The 25,603-nt window shown below is 32.5% G+C and overlaps 2 protein-coding genes across 2 annotated transcripts; both read right to left on the bottom strand.

Annotated features, from left to right (window-relative positions):
* Positions 1 to 11,237: 11,237 nt before the first annotated feature.
* On the bottom strand, positions 11,238 to 11,985 carry LOC120072235 (zinc finger protein ZAT3-like). Its single transcript, XM_039024651.1, has one exon. It carries the CDS (start codon positions 11,797 to 11,799, stop codon positions 11,275 to 11,277), a length of 525 nt encoding a protein of 174 aa, XP_038880579.1. The 5' UTR covers positions 11,800 to 11,985; the 3' UTR covers positions 11,238 to 11,274.
* Positions 11,986 to 16,936: 4,951 nt separating this feature from the next.
* LOC120070536 lies at positions 16,937 to 20,505 on the bottom strand. The gene is made up of 4 exons (XM_039022322.1): positions 20,317 to 20,505; positions 18,151 to 18,859; positions 17,973 to 18,056; positions 16,937 to 17,325 (listed from the first exon to the last, which is right to left on the bottom strand). The coding sequence occupies exons 2-4, from the start codon at positions 18,857 to 18,859 to the stop codon at positions 17,228 to 17,230; spliced, it is 891 nt and encodes a 296-aa protein (XP_038878250.1). The 5' UTR covers positions 20,317 to 20,505; the 3' UTR covers positions 16,937 to 17,227.
* Positions 20,506 to 25,603: the final 5,098 nt, after the last annotated feature.

Genomic DNA, 25,603 nt, shown 5'->3' with positions numbered 1-25,603 from the left:
ATTCAATGCTGCAAAATTAAACATTCTTTTAAGCACTTCAGTTTTTCTTAATTTTTGATTGGCAATCTCTATTGTTGTCATCGTGCTTTGGGTTTTCCCATATTTCATTTCTTCAATGAAATATTTCTTGACTAAGAAAATCCATCATGTGGCCAAGTAGAATTGGGAATAGTATTAGAGTATTAAAGGTATATTAATAATTAATTAAGAAAATTGTTACCATGATTTGTTATGAATAGAGAGAGTATAAAAGGAAGGATGAAGGTAGATCGTGGTTTGGTTTGTTTAGGTTCGAGTGGCATATCAGGTTCCAAATACTTCGAAAAACAGTTGTATGGTAATTTTGACCCTTTTACATTTCATTTTATTTAAAGTTACATTTACCAAATCGTAATGAAAATTGGTATAATCATAATAAAATTTCATTGTTCGATTAACAGTAATGAGTTTTAATTGCAAATGTAATTGGATTGTTTTTTATCACGTTCATTTAGAATTACGAATCTCACATTTACTATTATCGTTTTGACCCTAAGCAGTGGTAGTGGTAAAAGTAACCGTAAAAATAAAGGTGATAGATTTATAATTCTCATGCAGTTACATTAACAATATCTATAACGTTAAAGATAATACGTAATTTTCAAGCACAGTCAGATTGAGTACCATTCGTTTCTCAATTAGATTGTGTGATTTGATTACAGATTTAGAGGTGGACTTCACAATTTATTGTGATAATGGAACACAAGTAAATAATAACAAAACAATTAATCGGGGTCTACTTTTTACATTACCATTGATTAAATTATTCATGACCCATGTTCTATCAACAGATAGGAAAATTTTGTAAATGGAAAGAGAAGATTATTGAGAAGTTTAGACAATAGTGTAATTGAGCATATTTAATTAGGTTATCTAGGTAAAAAAAAGCCCCAAAAATTGAAGTTATTCTTGGCATAAATGTCTTTATCGTAATAAAAGAAAAACACGTGTAAATGTTTTTTTTATTTGCTCTAGTGAGAAGTTCTTTATGGGGCTGTTTGGGGTGTTGAGATGATATAGGATGTGGGAAGTTCTAATGTCTAGAGAGTTCTGATGTCTGTGTTTGGATGTGCAGAGTTGTAATGTCTGAGTTGATATATGTTTGGGTGTGCAAAGTTATGTCTGAGTTGATATGTCTGTGTTTGGGTGTGTAGAGTTGTTATGTCTGAGTTGATATGTCTGTGTTTGGGTGTGTAGAGTTGTTATGTCTGAGTTTATATGCCTGTGTTTGGGTGCGTAGAGTTGTTATGTCAGTGCTATCTGGTTCAGTTTTTGTATTCTATAATAATTTGCTTGTATGAACACTTTTTTTTATATAATCTTATAATCCAATTATTGTATTTATCCTATTTGGAATAAGACATTGATTACATTTTTTTTATTCTTTCCAATCTCAAGATATGGTATACAATTCAATTTTATATTATTCATTCCAAACTTTTCATTAAAGAAAGTCAAATGGTTTTACAAAATAGTGTTAATTTAGACCGGATATGAAATTCATTAAATTCATTCAACTGGTAAAAAAATTAGACCGGGTATGAAATTCATTAAATTCATTCCACTCAAAAGATTTTACATAATTTGATGGTCTAATACATGACCATTTTACAACTTGGTTAGAAATGTTTTCATTCATATCTAAGGGCCACATACCACGGGCCATTTTTACATGTCACAAATATGAACTCACCAGCTGGTGAACAGATAGCAAGCACATTCGTGGCTATCTCACCTTTCTGGATACGATAGCGGGGACAATCGACTGCATTTACATTGACCTTTAGTATGTTCCATCCAATGCACCCAAACAGTTCTGTATGGGATCATACATTGACAAATGGATAAACATTTCCTAGTTTCCTAAAAATCTAGAACCTAATGTAACTAGGAGTGGAAATAAAATTGTTGTTGAAGGAAATCAGACATGAGGATTTTCATGAGCAGTGGAAGGATCGTTCTAAATACCATTCAAAATTGAACATAAATAATTATAGTACAAAAAGGGAAACTAATAGGTCATGTACAACAAGAAATTACAACACGCTTTAAGATGGTGTCAAAGGACAGAGTATGCGTACCTTTGAAGAACCATTTTTCAAACTCTCTCGATCAGCCTCCAAGTGTCCAAGAACAGCAATGCTCGAACACAACGACAGGTATAACAACACGATCAACAACAAACACCACACGAATAACACGAACAACCAAAAGCTCCTCGAACACAATCGAGTTGAGTGAGGACACCACCACAATAGTTACCTTGGTATTCTCGTTGTGAGAATCTAAGAGTTATGGGATCTGTATGGACTTGGTTAGAGGAAGAGGCAAGAGGACAACGATCGTGTAGACGATCGAGCAAGTGGGAGATAGGTCGCATCTATCATATAGACGATATGCCTGATTATGTAGTAAATGGCAGCCCATCGTACAGACAATGTGACGCGATCGTTTAGCTATGATCAGCTGATGAACTATCGTATAGTTAATGTGCACGATCGTTTAGTCTCTCTATACTATCACTTAGTGAAACATTTTCACTTGATAGTTTAATCTGTGAGTTACTTTCTGAAAGTGGCAACTTTCTAATTTTAGGAAAACATTTTTTCTTTTATTTCATGGTTACCATAAAACCACCTTACCTTTCACTCAATTGGTTATTAGAGAAAAAGAGGTAATTATCAAATAATTAATATTATTATAAATAAATATGATAACCAACTTACCATATTATATTTATAACCTATAGTTTTAATATTTCATCTCATGAAACATATAAACCATAGTTCTTTTTCTATTTTATGGTATTTAATGTAAATCATATTTATATGAATCCTCCACTTGATGTATCTCATGCATCACATCAATTATATCATATCTAATTGAATTTCTTCTTGTCAATTTGAACATTTCAAATCAACCCTAAGAATTGATTTTCAACTTAAATCCATTAAGCTACCAAGTGGACCTTATGGACTTGTAACTTGAAGCTTCAATGGTACATGAATAACTGACTAAACTCTTTAGTCATGGGATCCACCATCCGTTAACTACCGAGCACTCCACTAAAGACTGACAGTTGCACTCTCCTCACTATAGATATATTTTTGTGTCCATATCAACCAATCAACAGTGCGATAACACTTTACTGATTGCTCATAAGTACAGCTGGACCAATTTACCGTTTTGCCCATGTAGTTACATCTACTTCATAAGTACCATTGATTCCTCTAATGAAAATAAGCCATAGTCCTACCATGACTTGGTCCTCTCTTCCAAAGAAAGGATGTGACCACTATGTTCAATACCCGAAATCAACCCTTAAGAGAGCAATTTATCTACTTACCCCGTCTTCGGGGAAGGAGTGAATTTTGTCTTATGTAACTGAGTTCCCAGCTCCCTAATCAGACAAATCCCCAAAAAGGTAGGCTTGTTGAGTTGACAATCTGGCCAATTTCACCCATACTAATCAAAGAATCACCCTCAAAGGTAGGAGTTCCCAAAACACTCAGGATTAAGATCATGTTACCTATGGTCGTTTAGGTGAGATGTAAGTCTCAAATATCAATGACGTTATATAAAGAGACGAATCATTTTGTCTCAAATATCAATGACGTTATATAAAGAGACGAATCATCTTGTGGTACGATCTTATACAAACTCTTTGTATAGGATACCTCTGCTCGCATGTCTCACATGAATGGTCAGGATCAGACCATCTGTAGTAGTTTACAATACTTGCAAACCTCTACAAAATGGGTCGTATCTATAGTGTCACAAGGATAAGGTATCCCTCATTTATCCTTATACTACAGATCTTTTTAGGTTATTATTTAAGGCATGATCCACTTGTATATCTCATATACATGCTTAAGTTAACATACAATAACCACAAATCTTTGTTTATTGGATATGAGTAAATACAAAATAAACTAACACTTATTTTATTCATAACAATGTGTACAATGTTTACAAACTACGAGACTCTGGGAGAATTAGGACACCAATCCCAACAGTTGTAATACCTCAAACCATTTCCACCTACTGTCAATGCAGTCGCTCGTGATAGGCTTCGATTTTTTCAGCAGTAACTCATGAAGTTGTAGTACTGTGGTAAGAACGGACCTAAAATGCCTCGAAACAGTTTCATCAGACCGTGCGAACTGTCGTCCAACTACTTGGTTCTTAATGTCGTGTGCCAAAATGTGGAGAAAAATTGCCACAATCTCTTGGAGGTCAACGCATTGAGTAGGTGGCATACGACCGGTCGTCTTAAGCATGTCACAGAGGATGACGAAAATTTGTCTATCCAATCACATGCTCTCGTGACAGTAGACTTCATTCTCATAAATAAACCGAAAGAAGTTTAGCTGTCTAATTCGATGTCTAATGTAGGAGGATTGGTTCTCTATTCTACGATGGTCATTTAGTAAGAGGGCCAACGTTAGGAATAGTTGTTGTTGGGACGTGGTGATGATTAAAAGGAGAGTAAAGACTTCTTGATTTTCCATATTTTGGGATAGAAACCTAAATCCCTAGAATACAAAAGGAAAAATAATTTTATCAGGGATGAACCTGAATTGAAATACATCACTACAATTTCACGAGTTATTTGATAGTTTAACTAGTAGATTGATAAATTAATCATCTCATCCTTAAATCCATATATTAAAAAAAAAAAAAAAAAGGTAAGAATTTATATTTGAATTATATTAAAAATCTATAATTTACATTTTTATTAATCTTTTCATAAGTTGGTCAAAGGTATGTGAAAGTTGTTGCATTAGCAATAGTTGGTCAAAAGTCTGTATTAGTTTCAAATCTTTATTGGGAAGAAAACGTTTCAAAGACTGTTTTTAATTCAATAATTTACATGGTGCAACTAGAATAAATAGTTACTTAATTAAAGACATGATTATATTAATTAAAAATTTCAACATTATATTGATTACTACAAATGAATAAATTAATTAAAGACATCATTATATGAATTGTTAATTAATTGAAGATGTGATTATATTATAAAGGATAGTTTAAGAAATGTTTCAAATTTTTTTAATTAAACATGATTATATTGATTACTAAAATTGAATAAATTAATGAATAAATTGATTATAATAGTGATAATTGACCATAATTTGTATATTGATAATTTATATTATATTAATAAAAAAATGATTAGTTAATTTGTATATTGATAATTTATACTAAAATAATTAAAAATGATTAGATAATTTGTATATTGATAATTTATACTAAAATAATTAAAAATGATTAAATAATATAAAAACCATATTGAAGAGTATAAACAATTACTATGTCAAAGATATGATTCAATTTAGAATATAATAATAATAATTAATGTGATTTTAACGATTGGATAACTTCCATTAAAAAAAGCGATATCATTAATTTGAATTTATAAAATCAAATTATCGAAGGTCAATTTGGGTATTACAATTACAGATTGAATCAAAAGCATCTAAAATTAAAAAATTAATAAATAGTCTATTACACCAAAATTGATAACACAAAAAAATGTCAAACAATGAAAAATTAATAAACAGTCAATAACACCAAAAAATGTCAAACAGTCAGTGTACACAATGAGACACACCAACCTCGATGAGGCACACCAAAAAAATATAACTACAATCTCAATGAGGCACACATAAAAAATACAACTAAAATGAAATATAGGGGAATACAAAAAAAAAAAAAAAAAAAAAAAAAAAAAAAAAAAAAAAAAAATTAATAAATGATGGTGTGCAGTTTAATAAATGAGGTTGGTACGCAGTTTAATAAATGAAGTAATTAATAAGCATAATATTGAAAATGTTGGGTTTTATGTCCTAAAACTCGCAGTTTGTAAAATGATAAACATTTTCTATAATCAATAAACCTTTTATTGATTTCATAAATTGTATGAAAGTCTAACAATAAACTATGACCCATGGCTATTGCATGAGTACTTGAACTTTATGTGGAGACATAAGAGTGGATCAGGTTCGAGTAAATAGTCAAAATGATCTATGGTACATGAACAAGATTGGGTACCTTATTCTGGTAACACCATTGGATGTGGCCTACTCTGTAGTTGTTACAAAGAGTTGTAAAGTGTTACATACGATATGATCCTAATTCGTACATGTTATGACATGAGGAGTGGGGGTATCCTATGCAATGAGTTTGCATAAGATTGAACCAAGAAATAAGTCACTCTTACTTTATAACGTTGTATACTGTATAAGACTGACTAGGTAACTCGATTTTAATCCTGAGCTAACTATGAATTCCTATTTATTCGGGATTACCCTTAGATTTGCATAGGTGAGGGTTGGCTCAATAGCGCCAGCTCAATGAGACTCCCATTTTAGGGGTAAGACCTAATAGATAGCTAGGGACATAGGGTGCAAGATGGAATTCACGCCTACCCGATTTAGGGAAAAGAGAAAGGTTGTTCTCTTAAGTACTAAATCCAGGTCTTGAACAAGGGGCCCCACCCTCTCACTGGGATGAGAGAGTTTGGTTTAGTGATTGGATCACAAATCAGTTGTCATTAGAGGATCAGTAGGAACTTGAGGAATAAAATGTAATCTCGGGAGTAAAACGGATATTTGACCCAACTGTTATTACGAACAACCTGTGAAGGGTCGATTTGCTGATTATGGTTAAATCATGTGGACATAATATATCTACAGTGAGGGGAGTGCAACTATGGGCTTTAGCAGAGTGACCCATTAGTTAATGAATGGGGATTATTTTGGTCTAATGAGTTTAGCCAATTAATCACGGATCGTTGGAGCCCATGATCTGTATATCCACGAGGTCCCCTACTAGCTCTAGAATAGCGTGATAAGTTAATTTGAAACGTTCAAATTAGAATTAAGGGAATTAGTAATTATATGAGATATAATTACATGTTTAATTTGAGAATTAAACGGAATAGGAGATTTTATATTTAAATATGATTTAAATATATAAAGGTGGATGTGTGTAAAAATTAATTTAATATTTGATATTAAATTAATTAAGTTTTGTTTAAAAATTAATTTATGAAATTAATTTTATTTTTCAGTTTTTAAAATCAAGTTTTGATTGTATGATACAATTGGAAAATTGAAAAACAAAACATAAAAATGGAAAAAACCATGTTTTCCATTATCAATCTTTTACTTGCTCACACAAAAGCTATCAATATTGCCTTGTTTTACTTCAAGCATGAGCTACAACTCATGCAACTCTCTCCTTTGCATGTTGATATGCAATATATTGAAGAGTTTGGAGTGAATTTCGGGCATGCAATCAAGAGAGAATTTTAGAGAAAATTTGTGCTGAAGAAAGTGTTCTTCACCAAGATTGCTGTTGTGAGTTATTCTCCTTAATTCCTTGATTCAAGCTTGTTTTGAGTCCCACAACTCAATCTAGAGTATCAAGAGAATAGTGGGGAAGATCTTGAGGTGGTCTGCAACAAGATTTGGAGAATATTGCAGCTGGAGAACAAGCTTTGAAGAAGTTCTACAAGAGGTATGTCATGAAACTCACTTGTTTTTGCAAGAACATGCTTTATATTTTGCCAAAATTAATGAATTAGAGTACTTAAATGATCCTTGTTGCTTTCGCTGTTGCTGATACATTCTTACAAAAAAAATGCGCAAAAAAAATTAATAATTAGGACTAACACAATTCAAGGCATTAGGATTAAAACAACAAAATACAGAACAAAGAATTAATAGGTAAATTAAACATGGCTAGAAAATCAAATACGCAGAACAATAGAGAATGATGGCATGAAAATGAAAATTTAAAGGAAAAGACAAAGAAGAAGACACAATAAGGGCATTACGATTAGAACAACAAGATACAAAAGAGAGAATTAGTAGGTAAAGTAAACATGACTGGAAAATCAAATACACAGAACAATAAAGAATGAAAACATGAAAATGAAAATTTGAAGGGAAAGACAGAGAAGAAGACACAATTCAGGACATTATGATTAGAACAACAAGATATAGAATAGAGAATTAGTAGGTAAAGTAAACATGGTTGGAAAATCAAATACACAGAACAATAGAGAATGAAGGCATGAAAATAAAAATTTGAAGGGAAAGATAGAGAAGAAGACACAATTCAGGGAATTAGGATTAGAACAACAAGATACATAACAAAGAATTAGGAGGTAAATTAAACATGGATGAAAAATCAAATACACAAATGAAGGCATGAAAATGTAAATTTGAAAATAGAGAAGAAGACACAATAAAGGCATTAGGATTGGAAGAACAAGATACAGAACAGAAAATTAGTAGGTAAATTAAATATGGCTGGAAAATCAAATACACAGAACAACAGATAATGAAGGCATGAAAATGAAAATTTGAAGGGAAAATGAAATACACAGAACATGGCATGAAAAATGGAATACATAGAACATGTTTAGAGAAATTAATCATGACATGAAAATCAAATATAAAAAATAAAGGATCGAGGCATGAAATTGAAAATTTCAGGAGAAACAAAACAGAGACTCATCATTGGCCGATAGGGTTTAGAAAACGAACCTGAAGTGGACAATGTTTTCCTCCACCAAGCTGCAATTCCTTCAACCAGTCTCTACCATGCATTCAACGATCGACCGAAGCAGCACCGAGGACTAAAAACAAGTCGTACAACGGGTTATGGGTGAACAGAGGACCGTCAAAGTGATAAAGACATGGTTGAGGCCGAGATTGAAGTCGCAAGGGAAAAAAACAATAGATATGTGAGTAAACAACAGATCTATGAAGAAAACAACGAAAGAAGGTTGAGGACGAGATTGAGGAGAAGATTGAAGTGGCTAGGATTTCATGCGATAGTTGAGAGAGATGTGAGAGGGAAAAGGGAGAAGGAGATCTAAGGGAAATGGAGGAGGGAAAGGGAAGATTCGAGATCGGAAGGAAATTTCTGAGAGGGATTCACATGCGCCAAAGGGGAGACGAAAATATCTGTGACATATGAAAGCGGGAAGATAAAATGGTGACATACGAAAGCGGGTTGAGGACGAGATTGAGGAGAAGATCGAAGTGGCTAGGGTTTCAGACGATGGTTGAGAGAGATGTGAGAGGGAAAGGGGAGAAGGAGATATGAGAGAAACAGAGGAGGGATTCATCTGAGGAGGGAAACGTGAGAGGGAAAAAGGAGACGAATAGTGAGGGAGAGACACGTTGAGGGAAAGGGAAGAGGGAGAGGCAAACATTTGAGAAAGGGAAGAGGGAGAGACATCTAAGAAATGGGAGAGGGGGCATACGAAAACCCCTCCAATATTTCCATTACTGTTTGCAAACTAATTGGGCTGGATTTTTAAAGCTGGTGATATACAAAAACGAGCCCCCGAACATGGATATGATATAGGAATCACTGAGTTTAAAACTCATATTGGGCCCTAAACACACCCCATGTATTATATATATAAGTTGATCTGGTTCTCATAAACTACTTCTCTATCATGTGTCAACTTAGTTAAAATATCTTAGTGTACCTACTAATCACTTTTTCTTTGTATATTTATTAAAAAGAAATACATATATCATGTTTTTAAATTTTTGTCTGGATCTTGACATTTAATTGGCATCGTCCTCATCATAAGTTCAATATTAACACCACGATTAATTTATTGATGTTTTTTTTAAAAAAAAATTTATTATAGAAAAACTCACTAAATATAACAAAAATATCAACAAGATATGATGAGGACCTAAGACTAATAATAAGAAACTTAGTATTTTAAAATGATGAAATGTTTATTTCTTAATTTAAAGATTTTTTATAATTTTTTTTTTAATTTATATTGTTTTTAGACATATCAACATTTGAGATTTTATCAATAATTTCATTGAAACGAGACTTTGAAATTTTGACATTAATGTTTTTGTGAGCAAACGATAATATCATAAATAGTTCTTAGTACACATCATAGATTTGTTAACTATAATTTTTTTTTTTAAAAAAAAGGAAAAGTATCTATTTATATTCATAAAATTTGGGATTATATTAATTAAGTCCCTGACCAAAGTGAATCTAGTTCACTAGTATTGGCACGACTTTGTCTCAAGAGGTTTCCATCTTGTAGTTGTTATGCTAAACAAAGAATAAATAAATTAAAACCTTGAACTTATAAATATATCAATTTAAATTAATTTTTGTCAGTGTATCGATTTACACCATTTTTTTTTTCAAATTTCATTTGAAAAATATCATGTGAAACTTATAATTTATATTAATTAAACTCCTAAATTTTCATAAGCGAGCTAATTTAGATATATCATTAATCACTTTTGAAACTATCCATGCATCAGTTCAAAACTTTTTCAAATGTCGATTTTATAAAATGGACAATTAGAATTGATGTATAATCGATTGTTTAAGGAAATAGGTAAGAGTCTAAATTTGTACCCTTATCTTTAGGAGTTCAATTGGTATAATTATAAATTCCCTCAAAATGTTTTCCCATACGGAAAGCTCAAAATTTAAATTGGTACAATTATTAGTTTAGAGTTCTAATAGATATAACCCTAAAAGTTTAGGGCATAAATTAATTTTTTTTTCTAATTTTTTAATTGTTCAAGAAAAAAAATTGTGATATATCACCAAGATTAAATGAAAAATACACAAGTGGTACAGTACTCATGAAATTAAATTATTTTTGACATTCTAATAGTTTGGAGGGAAAAAAAAACCCTTTTTTTAGCATTGGCTTTTTTAGCTAGGCACATGTTGACTCTAATAATTACATTCACTTTTGAATATACATAGATACATATTTCTTTCCTCAGAATAACTCTTCTAAACCAAATACTCCTCTTGATGTGTGCTCAATTTAGATACTCATTCAATTGTGAGCACTCCTACATTCAATAAGTTAATAAGGATTAAAATCAACATAAATAATCCAAAATGTAATATCATGTACCCAAATCTTCTTTGAATTCATTGGATATTATTCAAAAATATCAAACACATAGCAAAATAGAAATAGACATAAGCAATGGAAATGTTTGATATGTATAAAATTTATTGAAGAATCAGAATGCATAATTGTATGAGTTTGATTGCTAATTGACTTCACACACATTTGTCCTTCCTAGTTTGTGTAAATACGTACTTAATTATACAAACAATTGTTTTGTTTTTCTTTTAATTCAGTTTTCCTAATGGGGCAAGGCAAATAAGAAAATGAAAATTGTTAAAATGATTGAATTAATTAAGCCCTAATCTGAGATCCAAAACAATCCCTGATGAATAGGAAGATGAAGATTCTTCTTCAATCACCTCCATTGGTGGACGAGGAGGAGGCGGCGGCAAATTCAAGTCCAAAATTCCAGAAAATGGGCTTCTTCGTTTGTAGTCCTCCGCCGTTCCCCGGCCGCTGCCGTCTGATGGGGCATTGGCGAGCATGATCAAACACGCAGCGATCTCGTGATCTTGTCGTAATTCAGCGGCGGTGGAAGGGCGGAGGAGATTAGGGGGCGGCTTGATTCCTCGCCATTGACGCTCGGGATGGCACCGCATGTGGCCGAACAGAGCCTTCCATGACCAGAATTTCTTGCCGCACTCAGAACAGGGGGGAGTTATGTTGTTGGCAGCGGTAGAGTCGGGTTTCTTTGGCTGCTTCGTCGGCTTGCCGGAAGTAGTTGTTTTCATGAATTTCGTCCGCTTCCGCCGGGGATTTGAGCTTGAATCGGAAGTACAAGTCGGAGGAAAAACGCTGAAAGAATCCATCATTTCGAAGAAGAAGAAGAAGTAAAAGAGTAGAAAGGAGGAGGAGGAGTGGTTTTTGCAACCCAAATTCAGTTACACACGTTTGAATTTAAGCGGTTTTTTTTTGGGAGTTGGTTATTATATTTTCATGGGAAGGGTAGTTAGTTATATGTTTCCCAACTTTATCCATTCCTTTTTGGAATAATATCGATTTATTTATGCCATTTTTCAAATTTTATTCGAAAAAAAGTTGAAATGAATTAAGCTAGAGCGTATTATCAACTTCCAGATTGATCAAAAACTCGATAGATTCTCCTATCTCACATGTTGTAAGAAGAAAGAAAAAAGTTTATTTGAAAAATATTATGTGAGACTTAAATAATTCTAAAATGAGATTAGTATAACTCATATAGTATTTGCACTATCCAAAAATGTTTGATTTTCTCACTCCACATATTGTCAAAAAAAAAAAAAAAATCAATTAAACTCATATCGTCATACGTAAATAAATTGGATCCATTATTATAATTACCTTTAAAAATTGTCAATGCATGAATTTTTCAACTTCCGTAAACTTTTTCAATTTTTAGTTCAATAAAGTGAAAGATTATAATTGATGTATATATTAGTTATAAAGGAAAGAACTTATAGTCCAAATTGATTTGCTTATAAAAATTTAGTAGTTTAATTGATTGATAGAAATATAAATGTCACCGATGTTTATTCAAATAAAATGTAGTACAACGTTTGCACTAATAAAAACTTAGTTTTATGATTTCAATTGATATAAACTTGAAAATTTAAAGTATAGATAAATGTTTTTCCAAATTTTAATTTTCTATGTTGCTTAAGTATCATGCGAATGAAATAATGAAGAATGTACTGGGGTTTTAGATGAAAGGGTTTATTAAGTTGGTTTGATATTAAATGCTTAGAATAATGACTAAATGGTTAACCAACCCTAATAAAAATTTTGAAAAAAATAAAAAATACAAATATTATAAAATTAATAATTTTATCAAGCAAATAGATTCAAAGAAAAAATAATAAAAATAGATTCAATAAATAATAATAAAAAAATCAATAGAAGTGTACTAATGAAAAACTCTAGTAGAAGAAACATATCTTTTTAATATTCAATTGACTAATGTAGTATTGTAATGGGTCAATCTAAACTCACCAAAACTTTGATGGTAAATCCATCTATTTGGCAGATTCTACCAACATCATCCCTAAAAGGCCCCCAAATTTTATACTTTAAATTCAACTTTTACCTTTTAAATTTTTTTTATTCTCTCCCTTAAATTCTAAATTGATTTCCATAAGTTTCCTTAAATCCCCTTTAAAGATTAATTTACGAGCCTGAGAAGTTCATCTAAAATAGTAAGAATAAAAAAAGTGCCGGAGATGAGTTTTGAATCAAGTAGATTGCCGACGATGTCAACGACATTCTCAAGAAATCAACCATCATCTAAGGAGTTGATTAGAGATAGAAAATGCAAGAAAGGCTTCTTTTGAACAAAGGATCGGTGATTTTGAAGGGATTTTGGACAACTTGTTTGGTTCAATTGTGGATATTGGTTCCAATTTTTCAATTGAAACATTGGTTTTGCTCTATACATATCATCACAGTTTTTTTAACATGATGACGACTGTGTAAAGTCAAAGATTGTTGAAGATGGGAGGACAGTTTTTTTGTGACACTATTAAACATTTTTGGTAATCATTTTATTTATTATTTTTTGTTTTTAAAAATTAAGTCTATTTTTTTAACATTTTTTACAATAATTTGCATCTTTCTTAAGTATAATGGTTAAATTCTTAGTTATATTTTAAAAACAGAAACAAGTTTTTAAAAACTATTTTTTTAGTTTTTCAAAATTTGGCTTGGTTTTTTAAACCATTAGTAAAAAGTAGATAATAAATGAAGAAATTTGGAGGTAGAAGTAGTATCTATGAGTTTAATTTTCAAAAACAAAAAACAAAAAACCAAATGGTTACCTAATGAGGCCTAGGGGTATTCGTGGGTTAGGTTGGGTTGGGTTGAAACACTTTTTAGATTTAACCCAATTATTTGAGTGGCAAATTTCTTCAATTAAAATAATCTTTATTAAATAATGAACCCAACTTAACCCAATTATGAAACACTCGGATTGGGTTAATTTTTATTTAAATTTTTTTTAAAAAAAAGTAAAATTTTATTAATTATTTTTATATTTTTAATTAAATTTAGCAACTTAATTTCAATTTATATTATAAAATTTTTCTTTCCAAAGCACTAAAAGATTATTTTAGGATTTGTTGGAGAATAAATTATCCAAAAAAATCATAAAATTAAATAAAATAAAAATAAATATATGTATATAGAATGTATCATAAGTAAAAAAATATATCTTTGAAAATCAATAATAAGTTTGGGTTGATTTGAAAATGTATTTGAACACTCCTAAGATTTTCATATATTTGAATCTAATCCAATCCAAATGAGTTGATAACCCAATCCAAACGATACAAGTTGGGCTAAGTTATCGTGTTTTTCTGGTCATCAATTTCTTTGAACACCCCTAATGGGGCCTTAATTGTTTGTTTTTAGTTTTTAAAACTAAATCTGTAAACACCTATTCCAACTCTAAATTTTTAGTTTGTTATCTAAATATTTTCAAAAACCAAATCAAAATTTGAAAACTAGGCTCTCTTTGGTAACCAATTTATTTTTGGTTTTTCATTTTTAAAAATAAGCCTATTTTTTCTCATTTTCTTATAATTGATTGCATCTTTCTTAAATAGAAAAGTTGAATCCTTAGCCCGATTCCGAAAGCAGGAATAAATTTTTCAAAATTATTTTTTTAGTTTTTCAAAATTTGATTTGGTTTTTAAAAATATTGCCAAAATGTAGACAACAAAACAATAAATATCTAGAATAAGTATTTCTAGGCTTAATTTAAAAAAAATAAAAAATAAAAAAATGGTTATCAAACAGAATCTAAATGGCTATCAAATCAGACCTTATATATTAGTTTTTTTAAAATCAAAGTTTGATTTGATAATATTTGGTTTAAATAGAACTTTTTTGAAATTTTAGATTTTGTGTTAAATTTAAATTAAGAAATTTTATTAGCTTAAAATTTATCTCTCTTGAAATTCAAAATTTTTGTCTTTTTTTTTTTTTTTTTTCTAAACTCGGTTGAAAATACCATAATTTTTTGCTTGATTTCAAATAAAAGAAAATGAGCGAACTTATTTATAAATATAGAAAAATTTCACTAACTATCAGTATCTATCAATATCAGTAATAGATAGTTATCGCAGTCTATCACTGATAAACAATTACATTTTGCTATACTTGAAAATATATTCAGCAATTCATTTGAAACAATTATTCTAAATCTTTTGAATTTTATTATGTTTTATCTTTATTTGACTGGGTACATATGATGAGAAAGGGCATGGAGCTCCTTTTGTGATAATGCCGGATAGCAGAGAGGTCAAGATCTGCAACCCCTTTTTTATATGCTCTTTTTAATTAACAAATAGAACTACGAGAAGGAAAAAGTACTAACTCTTCCCGTCTTCCGTCCAAGCTTGACATTAAGATTTTCCTGTTTATGGACAATAGCAATGGCTTGATACTGAATCTTAGATTTAAACTAGTTAGCACTTTTCACATGATCGACGTTGAGGCTTAATAATCTTTAGTTGGATGATTGACCTTTGTCTTATTAATCGATTTGAATTGACCTCTGACTTGTTGATTGGTTTGAATCGACGTTTGCCTTATTGATCGTTTTGGATTGGTTAACCTATTTTGCACATTTGGATTGGTTTGTACCTTTTTCTTCTTTCATCTGTACAGTGCATGTAAAATTGATTTGACTCTCGAAAATTAGCATCAAATTCAGTTTATAATATATAAGGGCGTTTTGCGGATAATCTTAAATCTACTCTAAAGTAGTGCTACTATTTTTTAGATGAATGTAGAAGATAGTTTCGGTTGGTTGTGTGTGATGGAGAAGAAGTTCAATTTTTTTTTTTTTAATCTAAGTATATTATTATGAAGTATATCAACTCAGTCAAATGCATTATTATCGATTTTATCGACTATATATCAATCAAGTGTATCTAGTATATCATTTAAGTATATAAACATTATAAAAGAGTGTATAATTATCAAATTTATCAGAAGTATATCAACCAAGTGTATCAAGTTTATCAATAGTATAAACGAGTGAATGATTGACTAATTTATCAGTAGTTGATCAGTCAAGAGCATCATTATCTTCGACATCTATCATTTGTATTTTTAATATATCAACGGTATATCAGATATCAATCAAGTTTCAAATATCATAGTAGTTATCAAACAACTTTCAAGTATTTTAACAGTTTAGTTCTAAACTTGGACAAATTTCAAGTATATCAATAATATATAAAAAATCTAACAACTTTCAAGTATATCTACATTACATCGAATATCAGTAAAAGTTGTTCAGAATGGTAAATATGTGCTTCAACTACGTAGAGGAATTTTTGGACTTTTCCGAATTGGTAATAGGATTGGGCTTGATCTTATTGCTATTATTACAAACTTAAAAAGTGGGAGACATGGGCTTAATTAAGGTATAATAAAGGATAGCTATTTTAAATGACAAAACTGCTATTTTCAAATATATCAAAATGTCGTTGTCTAACTGTTTATAAACATCTATCAATGTCAATGATAAACACAAATAGATCTATCAATATCTATCATTGTCTAACACGGATATATAATGATATTTTTCTATATTTACAAATAAGTTGGCTCATTTTATCATATTTGAAAACAACTTATAATATAAGATTAAGTACCAAATTGAGAAAAGTTGAAGAGATTATGAATCTATTTAATATATTTATGATGAATTTTAACTCACTTATCGTTACAATTGTTAACCAACATAAACTCAATTAGACCATCAATGAAGGTGTTATGGAACTGGATCTGCGAAGAGATAAAAAAGAGAAGAGGGTGTTTGAAATACATTTTCAAAATGATAAATTTAAAAAATAAGCTATTTTGAAAAAAATTCAAGTGTTCTATAACCACTCAAAATAGATTTTGGAAAGACGAGTTTATAAGGTAAGTTGATTTAGGATTTAAAACCAATTTTAGAAAACTGAATTTTCAGTACAAGGATGAAACCAGTGGGGATTTTGTTTCCATTCTTTTTCCTGTTAACAGTGAAGACGTTTGCAATCTTTTCTTACAACCTTTGCAAAACAAATGAGAAATATTGTTAGAGAAAATAAGTAGGCAGAATATTACAAGAAACCAGCAAGCATCCGGTTGGTGGCAGCTGAGAATTCCTAGTTTAGAACAAACTCGATGCAACCACAGCCCAGCACGGCATCTTCGTCCAACCGACGTGAAGAACAACAGGGTGAAAAGTAAAAATATGTTACGCATATACTCTTATGTCTCTGAACCGTCTTGATGAGTTAACGGCGCTTTGATATTCTTTACAGGATTTCCCAGCACATTCAAAACCCCAACTCGCTGCAGCTCTTTTGCTGTGATGAAGGAAAGAGGAATTTTAAGTAACTTTGATCATGTTCCAAAGAAAAAGGAAGATCTCTGATGTTTTATATCTGGTGATATCTTAATGTCTAACTAGGAACTAAAAAATAAGAGGTTGAGCAGAAATGTATGCTTGGTACAGAGTCATAATTGTAGAAGTAAATAAAACGAAGCGTCAAACGTACTTTGAAGAGATCGATCTACAGCGTTTTGTAGGGATATAGCTATATTAGTAAGTAAAAAGTTCAAAGAAAAGACTAGTTATAGACTTCCCAGCAAGATGACTATCTTGACGTTCATGATAAATTCTTTCCACGTTGCTTAAGGTAAGGAGAGATAAAGGTTCGACTAACATATTAACAATGAATACTTTCACGAAAGTTTGATCTTTAAGCTATTGATCACCAAATTATCCAACCTCTGAATATTTGATATGTGCAAATCCACGACTTGTTCAGCCCAAAGAAGAAAAATCACCATGGCAAGTCAAAAGTTAGAAGTAATATGGAATAGGAAAGGACACTGGGCAAAAATTGTGGAATCCAACGTATGAATTTGTCAATAACCCATTCGGCAAACGAGTAGTTTTCCACATACAGAAAAGGAAAGCGAAGTTATGTAAAACCAGAAATCAAAGTACCTTCCTCAAGCGAGAGCTGAATGGATCTCTTTTCCAATTCAACTGCATGTCTGCTAAGTTCAACTGATGACAGCGATCGGAGCACTGATAGAAGTGTAAAATTATTCATGGAGTAAATAATGATGATTTAAACTATTTCAGGAATAAGATAAAGCACTTTCTTAAATGCAAAGCATACCCTGAAGATAATCTTGTTGATCTGATTGGTCCAATTTATTCAATAACAACTGCAACTGATGATATCTGTCTTCCCACTGCAAATTTTTCCATCCTGTTGGGATGCCTACCGAAGGGGCAGTAGAAGGGGCAGAACGGAAGTTTGATTCTGCTGTGGCTAAATTAGTGCCACACTTTCCAACGTGATGAGGAACTGAAGGTTTTCCAGGTGCATTCATGGGAGACACCATTGGAAAAGGAGCAAATGCTTGAAAGCAATGATTCTGCAGCTCCTTAACCTGGGATTTGAGATGTGCAGTTTCAGCTAGTTGACCAAGTTTGTGTAGATTTGGATAATCAGCTTTTGTGCTTGTATTACCACAAGGACTATTCTTCCCTATATCCGCATCAGATTTTCTACGGACGTAAACAAGATGCCCATTTGCAGCATTAGAAGGTGAAGAATGGAGATGAGATGGACTTGCAGGGCAGACTGGTGAGGCTCTCTTGTTACCAGAAACTTTAATGATGTCACTACTGGTACCTCTTTCCTTCAAAAGAGGAGAGCTTCCAGGACAATTGGAAGCTGTGATCCTATTATCATTTTGCAAGTCCCTTAATGCCGTCTTCTTTGCAGAAATCTGCAGTTGCTTTTCCTGAGAAGACACGTCCTTCCCAGAATTTCCATGTCCATATTCACTGAATTTGGAGTCTATGGATTTCTGAACCATCTGAAAAGTTTAAATTTTTGAAGGGAAACATAATACATCTATCAGAGATGAACAATAAATGTCAGGGCATGGATATATAACCGTCTAGAAATCAGAATCATTTATCAGTATTATTGAAATTAACACTCAAAAGATATGCATGGATGAACAATAAATGTTAGCTTATGAACAATAAATGTCGGGACAAGGATATATCCATTTTGATGGAAGCTTTCAAAAGGAAAGACAATTATGGGAATGCTTTCTTTGAGAAAGAGAAGCTATTTCTTTTTTGTTAGACTGATTATTTTAAAAATCATCCAACAAAATGAGCTTCAAAAACTATTTTCCATGTCTTAGAACTAATAGCAAATTTCGTCTAGATTTCAAAACATGTAATAAAGTAAGAAGGCTATCAGTCTATTACCAAACCAAATGGTCAGACATCCCCGTTCCTCCAGCAACCATAGAATCTCACTCACGAACCATTTTTTCTTGTTCGGCAATACTTTCTTAAGAGGAAAATTTCTCATAATTCCAAAACCCCTTGCCATTCTTCATACTTCAGCTATTTACAGTCGTGACAACATGTTAAGAATTATAGAAGGTGCCTATAGCAATTAAGCTTTAAGGTTTACTAACTGTTAGACATCAGATGGTAAATTGTTTGATAATAAAGATGTATTAGACATCAACCACTATAACACAAATTGTCCCAAGAGAGTATTACAGCAGCTTCACATTTCCAACATTAGGACAAGACTACCTTTTATTTGTCGCACAATTTTCAAATAACAATATCAGCAATATATAATGTTGACCTTTGGCACTATATTAGTGATTCTAGACGATGACAATCGACAACTTATTATCCCTAGTTTTTGTTCTTTTGTGTGTATGCAGGTGGAATAGAACGATCGATGTATTTATCAGTGAGAATTAAGATTTTTCCTTCTGAATGCATTTGGATAGGAATTTGTTTGATTACAAACCTAAAATATACTTTGCCGGGTAAATTGACAAAGCTTATTCCTAATCCAAGCCTCTTCACACACAGTGGAGCTGAATCTCATAGCTAAAGGTGAAGTCATCCTAATGGCCGAAACCCAATGCATTCCGAAACCGGATGCATTAATAAACTCGCCTATTGACATTACACTAAAAGCATAAAAACTAGAGGAGCATAAACTACAATTATCTTGCTTTCTTCCATTAGTTTCCAGTTTCTCCCCACTTCTCTTGCGATTAAAATGCAAAAATTATGAGGCAGAGAAGAAAATACGAAATTATCTCAGAGAAAACCTAGATTAGAAGTCAAATCGAAGCAGAAGCAAATTCACAAGAATTCCTACGACAAAAGACGAGCTGATCATCTTCTCCCAAAATTAACACTCAGACCTATGCCTCTTCGTGAACAAAACAAATTCGTCGAACGAAATCCAAAGAAAACTGTATGAAAAGCATCTCTTCATTCTTACCTTAGCTCATTGGAAGCGCTCCGATGGAGAAAGGAGAGCCATGTGGAATCGAAACGTTCAGTTGGTCAAGGATCATACAGTTTCTTCACTGCTCGGTCCATCAAATTACCATGAAAATACATTTATATCTGCTCGTAAGAATCGAAATTGGACGCAAAATATTCAACGTGCTGCCAATTCTGAGCAGATTTAACAAGCAAGTTGAAGGATATAATGCTTAGAGCCTTGTAGATTGACACGTGGATCACAATTATGTTTCCTCAAGGCTTAAAATAAAAATGTTGTTTTTAAATATAGAAAAATGAATTAAAATATTTATCAAATATAACAACATTTTAGAACTGTTAATGATAGATGCTGATAGACATTGATAGACACTGATAGAAATTTATCATCAACGTCTATCATTGATAGTTCTAAAATTTTGCTACATCTTGTAAATATTTTCAACAATTTTACCATTTGAAATAATTTTTCTTATTTTAATTAATTTAATTTAATTTAATATCAAATATTAAATTAATTACACTAAATCCAAAACATGAATCCTTATGTAATTAATATTTAAATCTCATTTAAATATTTCCAACTCTAAAAAACCGTTTGATTCGTTAATTAAATGTTTAATTATATCGAAGATAATAATTCAAACCCTAAACCAAATTTCAAATTCTCTCAACACGCTATTCTAAAAACAATCCTTTTACGAGCTAGTAGAGGGACCTAATGGACCTACAGATCACAAGCTCCAACAATTTGAGATTAATTGGTAGAACTCTTTAAATCGAATTAATCAATATTCTTTAACTATCGAGACACTCCACTATAGCTCATTGTAGATATATTTCGTCCACTTGATTTAACCATAATCAATAAGTCGATCATTCACAGGTTGTTCGTATTTACAACTAGGTCAAAATTACCATTTCACCCCTATAATACATCTTTCTTCTTAAGTCTTCATTGATCCACTAATGAACAATTGGTTTATGGTACTACCAATAAACTAAGTCCCTTTTAGCCATAGAGAGGGTGGGGCCCCTTTGTTCAATACTAAGAGTAAGTACTTAAGAGAACAACCTATCTACTAACTCTAAAACATGTAGGAGTGAATTTCATCTTGTAGGACTATGTCTCCACACTACAAGAATTTTGGGCTTTAATGTCGGTTGAAAAAAAGTGAAATCGGATGTATAATGTCGGTTTTATTTTTTTTTATATAAAAGTGGATCTTTAATGTCGATTTTAAACCGACATCGTAAGGGTACTTTTAATGTCGGTTTTAAACCCGCTTAATTTTTCCCTTTTCACTCTCCCCCTATTTTCTATTTTCCCCCCATTTTTTTTTCATTTTTCCCTCTTCACTCTCCCCCTATTTTCTTTTTCCGCTTCATTCTTTACACTTCCTTCTTCATACCCTCTTCTTTCTCACTTCTCTCTTTCAAACCCTTGCCATTCGTCCATCGATCGTGTAGGTGAAGAGTCTGTCGTGGTGTAGATCTGGCTTCTGTGCAGGTCTGTTCGTCGTGTAACCCGCGCCGCTGCGACCAAACGCCCGGATCTGCTGCTCGTTCTATTGAAGCGCCACAGCCAACCCGGATCTGATCGTGGGTGAATCTCGTTCTGTCGAAGCGCTATAGCCCGGTCTGTTGCTCCTAGATTTAGGCCTTTTTATGTGTCATGGCCTTTGAAATTCGATTTGATTAATGGTTTTGTTGTATATGTATGATACATTTGTTGAAGTATTGGCAAGAGGCGTTGCCAAGAGTTGCTTTTGCGTTGGGTATGCGTGAGCAGCAGTGAAAGCGAAATGTTGAGCGCAAGGCGCTGGGTAGACGATCATGTAGCAAATGAGCAGAACTACATGATGAGGTAAACGATCGTCTAATAAGTGAGCAGCACTACACAATGAGGTAGGCGATTGTGTAGCAATGCAGGGAGCTAAATGATGAGGTAGACGATCGTATAGCAGATGTGCGGAGCTAAGCAATGCGCTAGATGATCATGTAGATATGCGCGTGGCGTTAAATGATGAGGAGTGACGCGCTGGATGATCAGGCTATACGATAGGCAAAGTACTGCACGATCTGTGTAAGCGCTAGACGATAAGCATAGAAGCTGGATGATAGCGCTAGACGATAGCACTAGATGATAACATTGAGCGTTAAAGCGATGTGCGGGCGCTAAGCGATAGACTACATGATGGCGCTATGCGATGGGCATGAGCGCTAGACGATAGCCATATTGTGCTAGACGATGAGTAGACGCGCTACATGATAGGCAGAATGCTAAGTGATAGGCGATGATGTTAAGCGATAGGCGGATGAGTTAGATGATAAGGTGTCAGCATTAAACGATTGAGGTAAATGATGGACGCGGTAGCTAAACGATAGCCTAAGCGCGAGATCGTTGAGAGAGAGATCGTTTACTAAATGATTGAGCTACACGATGGGCCACTGGAGCTAAGCGATAGATCCAAGAACTAAATGATTGATTGGCTTGAGAACATGTGCATTATGCTAATTAAATACTCTAAAAGAATGTTTGACTCATAGTTTTAATAAGTTTTAGTTTATGAGTCCAACTTCATCGTTATGCTGTCGAAAATTTTCCATCGTCTTCGTATCTCATATCTAGGTAACTAAGCTTTTCTTCTTCAAGATCTTGAAAAATAAGATTCTCTCATTTATTCAACTATTGAGTTTTCTTGTTTGCAGGTGCAACAAAGGAGTAAAGATTTGGTATCGCAACCTCTTTATACTTTTTCTTGGGGAACTCTAGCAAAGAATTTTTCCTTGAATGTACATAAACACGGTTAGTTGAATATGAATTCTGATCACATTTCACTTTGAATCCTTTGTCTTTAACCTTTTTTGTTTGTGATCATTTGAACAACAATATTTAGACAAAGATGCTTACAACCAGACACTGCTGAAGCTGGGGTGTGTTTGTTCAAGAAGAATTATGAAGGGATCCATACTTACCAAATGGAGAGGGACAGTAAACTCATAATATTTGTAAAATCATAATGTATTACTTGTAATTTGTGTTTTCAAGGGCTGAATTATTGTACGACCTTTTAAATCATAATTTTATAGCAGAATTTGTGGATTAAATGTAATAGATTTGAAATCCATACATAAATAATATGTCATAACCACAGTGTTTGATGATGATGTGTCATGTTATACTTTTTTTTACCGAAAAATGGATTTGGCAACGGAATTTAAAAAAAGGGACAATAATTGATAAAACGGATAGATTCTAGGCTTCAATGTCGGTTTAAAAGGGCTTAAAGGGCTTTAATGTCGATTGCAACCAACATTAAAGATAGTGTTATTAAAGCCCTTTAATGTCAGTTTAAAACCGACATTAAAGACAACCGATATTAAAGGGCTTTAATAACACTATCTTTAATGTCGGTTGTCAACCGACATTAAAGCTCGAAGTTCTTCTAGTGTCAGCTATCTACCCAGCCTTACCCTTAAAATAGGAGGTTTATTGAGCAGGGATGTTGAGCCAATCACACCCATGCAGATTAAAGAATAATCCTGAATAAACAGGAGTTCATAGTTTGCTTTAGATTGAGATCGAGTTATCTTAGATAATCAAATTGAAATAGTTAGTTTTAATAGTAAATAGTCATTATAAAGAAAATGGACTATTTTGTGGTCCGGATTTATGCAAACATCTTTTGCGTAGGATGTTCCCTACTCGCATGTCTCTATATTAACGACTTAGGGATCACATCATTTGTATCAATATACCAAATAGGTCGTATCCACAGTGTCTAGGATAAGGTACCCAACCTTATTCATATACTTATAGACTGTTTTAGCTATATACTTAAAATTGATCCTCTTTTATGTCTCCATATAAAGTTTAAGTATTCATGTTATAGTCATGTTATAGCCAGATTAGGCCACTAGGTCATGCATGCCTTAGTATAAATATGAGTTGAAGAAGGAAGAATTAGTTTTGCCAATTTTCCCCATGCCAAGTCTATGTATTTTCAACCAAAGTATGCTTCAATCAGTGATGAAGGAAACCCAAGGCTACCCAAGAGAAATTCCCACGAATTTATGTTGAAAATTTGAAGAATCTGAAGTGTGTTCCAAAATTCTAGTTCAACCAAGCAAGATGAAAAGATTGGAGGATTTTGAGCTCATCAAGAGAAACTGAGAGCTCAAATTTTAAGGTATTAAGTTAAGAAGATTAGAAAGAAGATCTTAGAAGGAAATTTTGTAAGATAATGTTTGGATTTCAAGTTATAAGAGTTGGAAGTTGAATATGGAAAATGTTGTGGATGAACAAGCAGATAGCTGCAACCGAAGAACAACAAGCAGCTGGGCTAGTCGGGAGGACGTGTGAGTGTGCACGGGCATTGGCAAGGGTGTGTCTGCGAGATGATGCACTGAGGTCATGCAATGGAAGAGTGCCATCACAAGAGCACGCGCGAAGTCTAGCACCCAACGCCTGGAAGGTACGTGTATCCTAAAGTCTACCCAAGTGTCTATGCGTGTGTGCCTTATGCCTAATCGGCCAAGTAGCATGCTAAGTGGTTAAGTGTTAGGGTGATTCGTTGGTAGAAGGTCAGACGTTGGTAAGCTTGTAAAGGAGATTCTAAGTGAATTGTTAAGGGAATAAGCTAAAAAAGAAGCCAAAGTTGTTAGTCAAAGGTATTTATTTATGTCAGAGGGCAAACACAAGTAGGAGAAGCCTATAACCCAGGGATAGTACAAGATAGTGAGTGACTAATTTTTAATTAGGATTTTCCTTAACATAATTTCCATGACTTTAATTATAAGTTTTCTATGATGGTTTTAATGCATGGTTACTTAAAGTATAATATGTTTACATGATTATAACATGATTTTTAATGAGTAATTCTCTAACGCATGCCCTAACATAAGGAAAAATAAGTTGTTGGACGCACGGTCGGTCCTCTTCTAGAGAGTAAGACCTTCAAAGCAAAGCATGCAATTTTAGTAAGCTTAAGCCAATGTTTCTAAGAGTGTTTATCTCGTTGAAAGCATGTTTTTAGTTCTAAAGTATGACAAATCTTGAGAAGAATTTTATGAAGCATGCTTAAGTTTTCATGATTAAAACCAAGTGTTGATAAAGCATTTCTTAAGGTGAACTACTTCTCATGACTATACTATTTTTATGATATGTTCTTAATGGAATGCCTAATATACCTGAGATGCTATGATTTTAGCCTAGTAGCATGTTTTACGTGTTTTACCAAATAAACCTGATACTTAAGGGGATGGAGGTATCTAAGTCC

This window comes from Benincasa hispida, chromosome 2 (genome assembly GCF_009727055.1).
Source record: "Benincasa hispida cultivar B227 chromosome 2, ASM972705v1, whole genome shotgun sequence".
Taxonomy (NCBI): Eukaryota; Viridiplantae; Streptophyta; class Magnoliopsida; order Cucurbitales; family Cucurbitaceae; genus Benincasa; species Benincasa hispida.
Note: the sequence above shows the minus strand (reverse complement) of the source record. Positions and strands in the feature narration are given on the sequence as shown.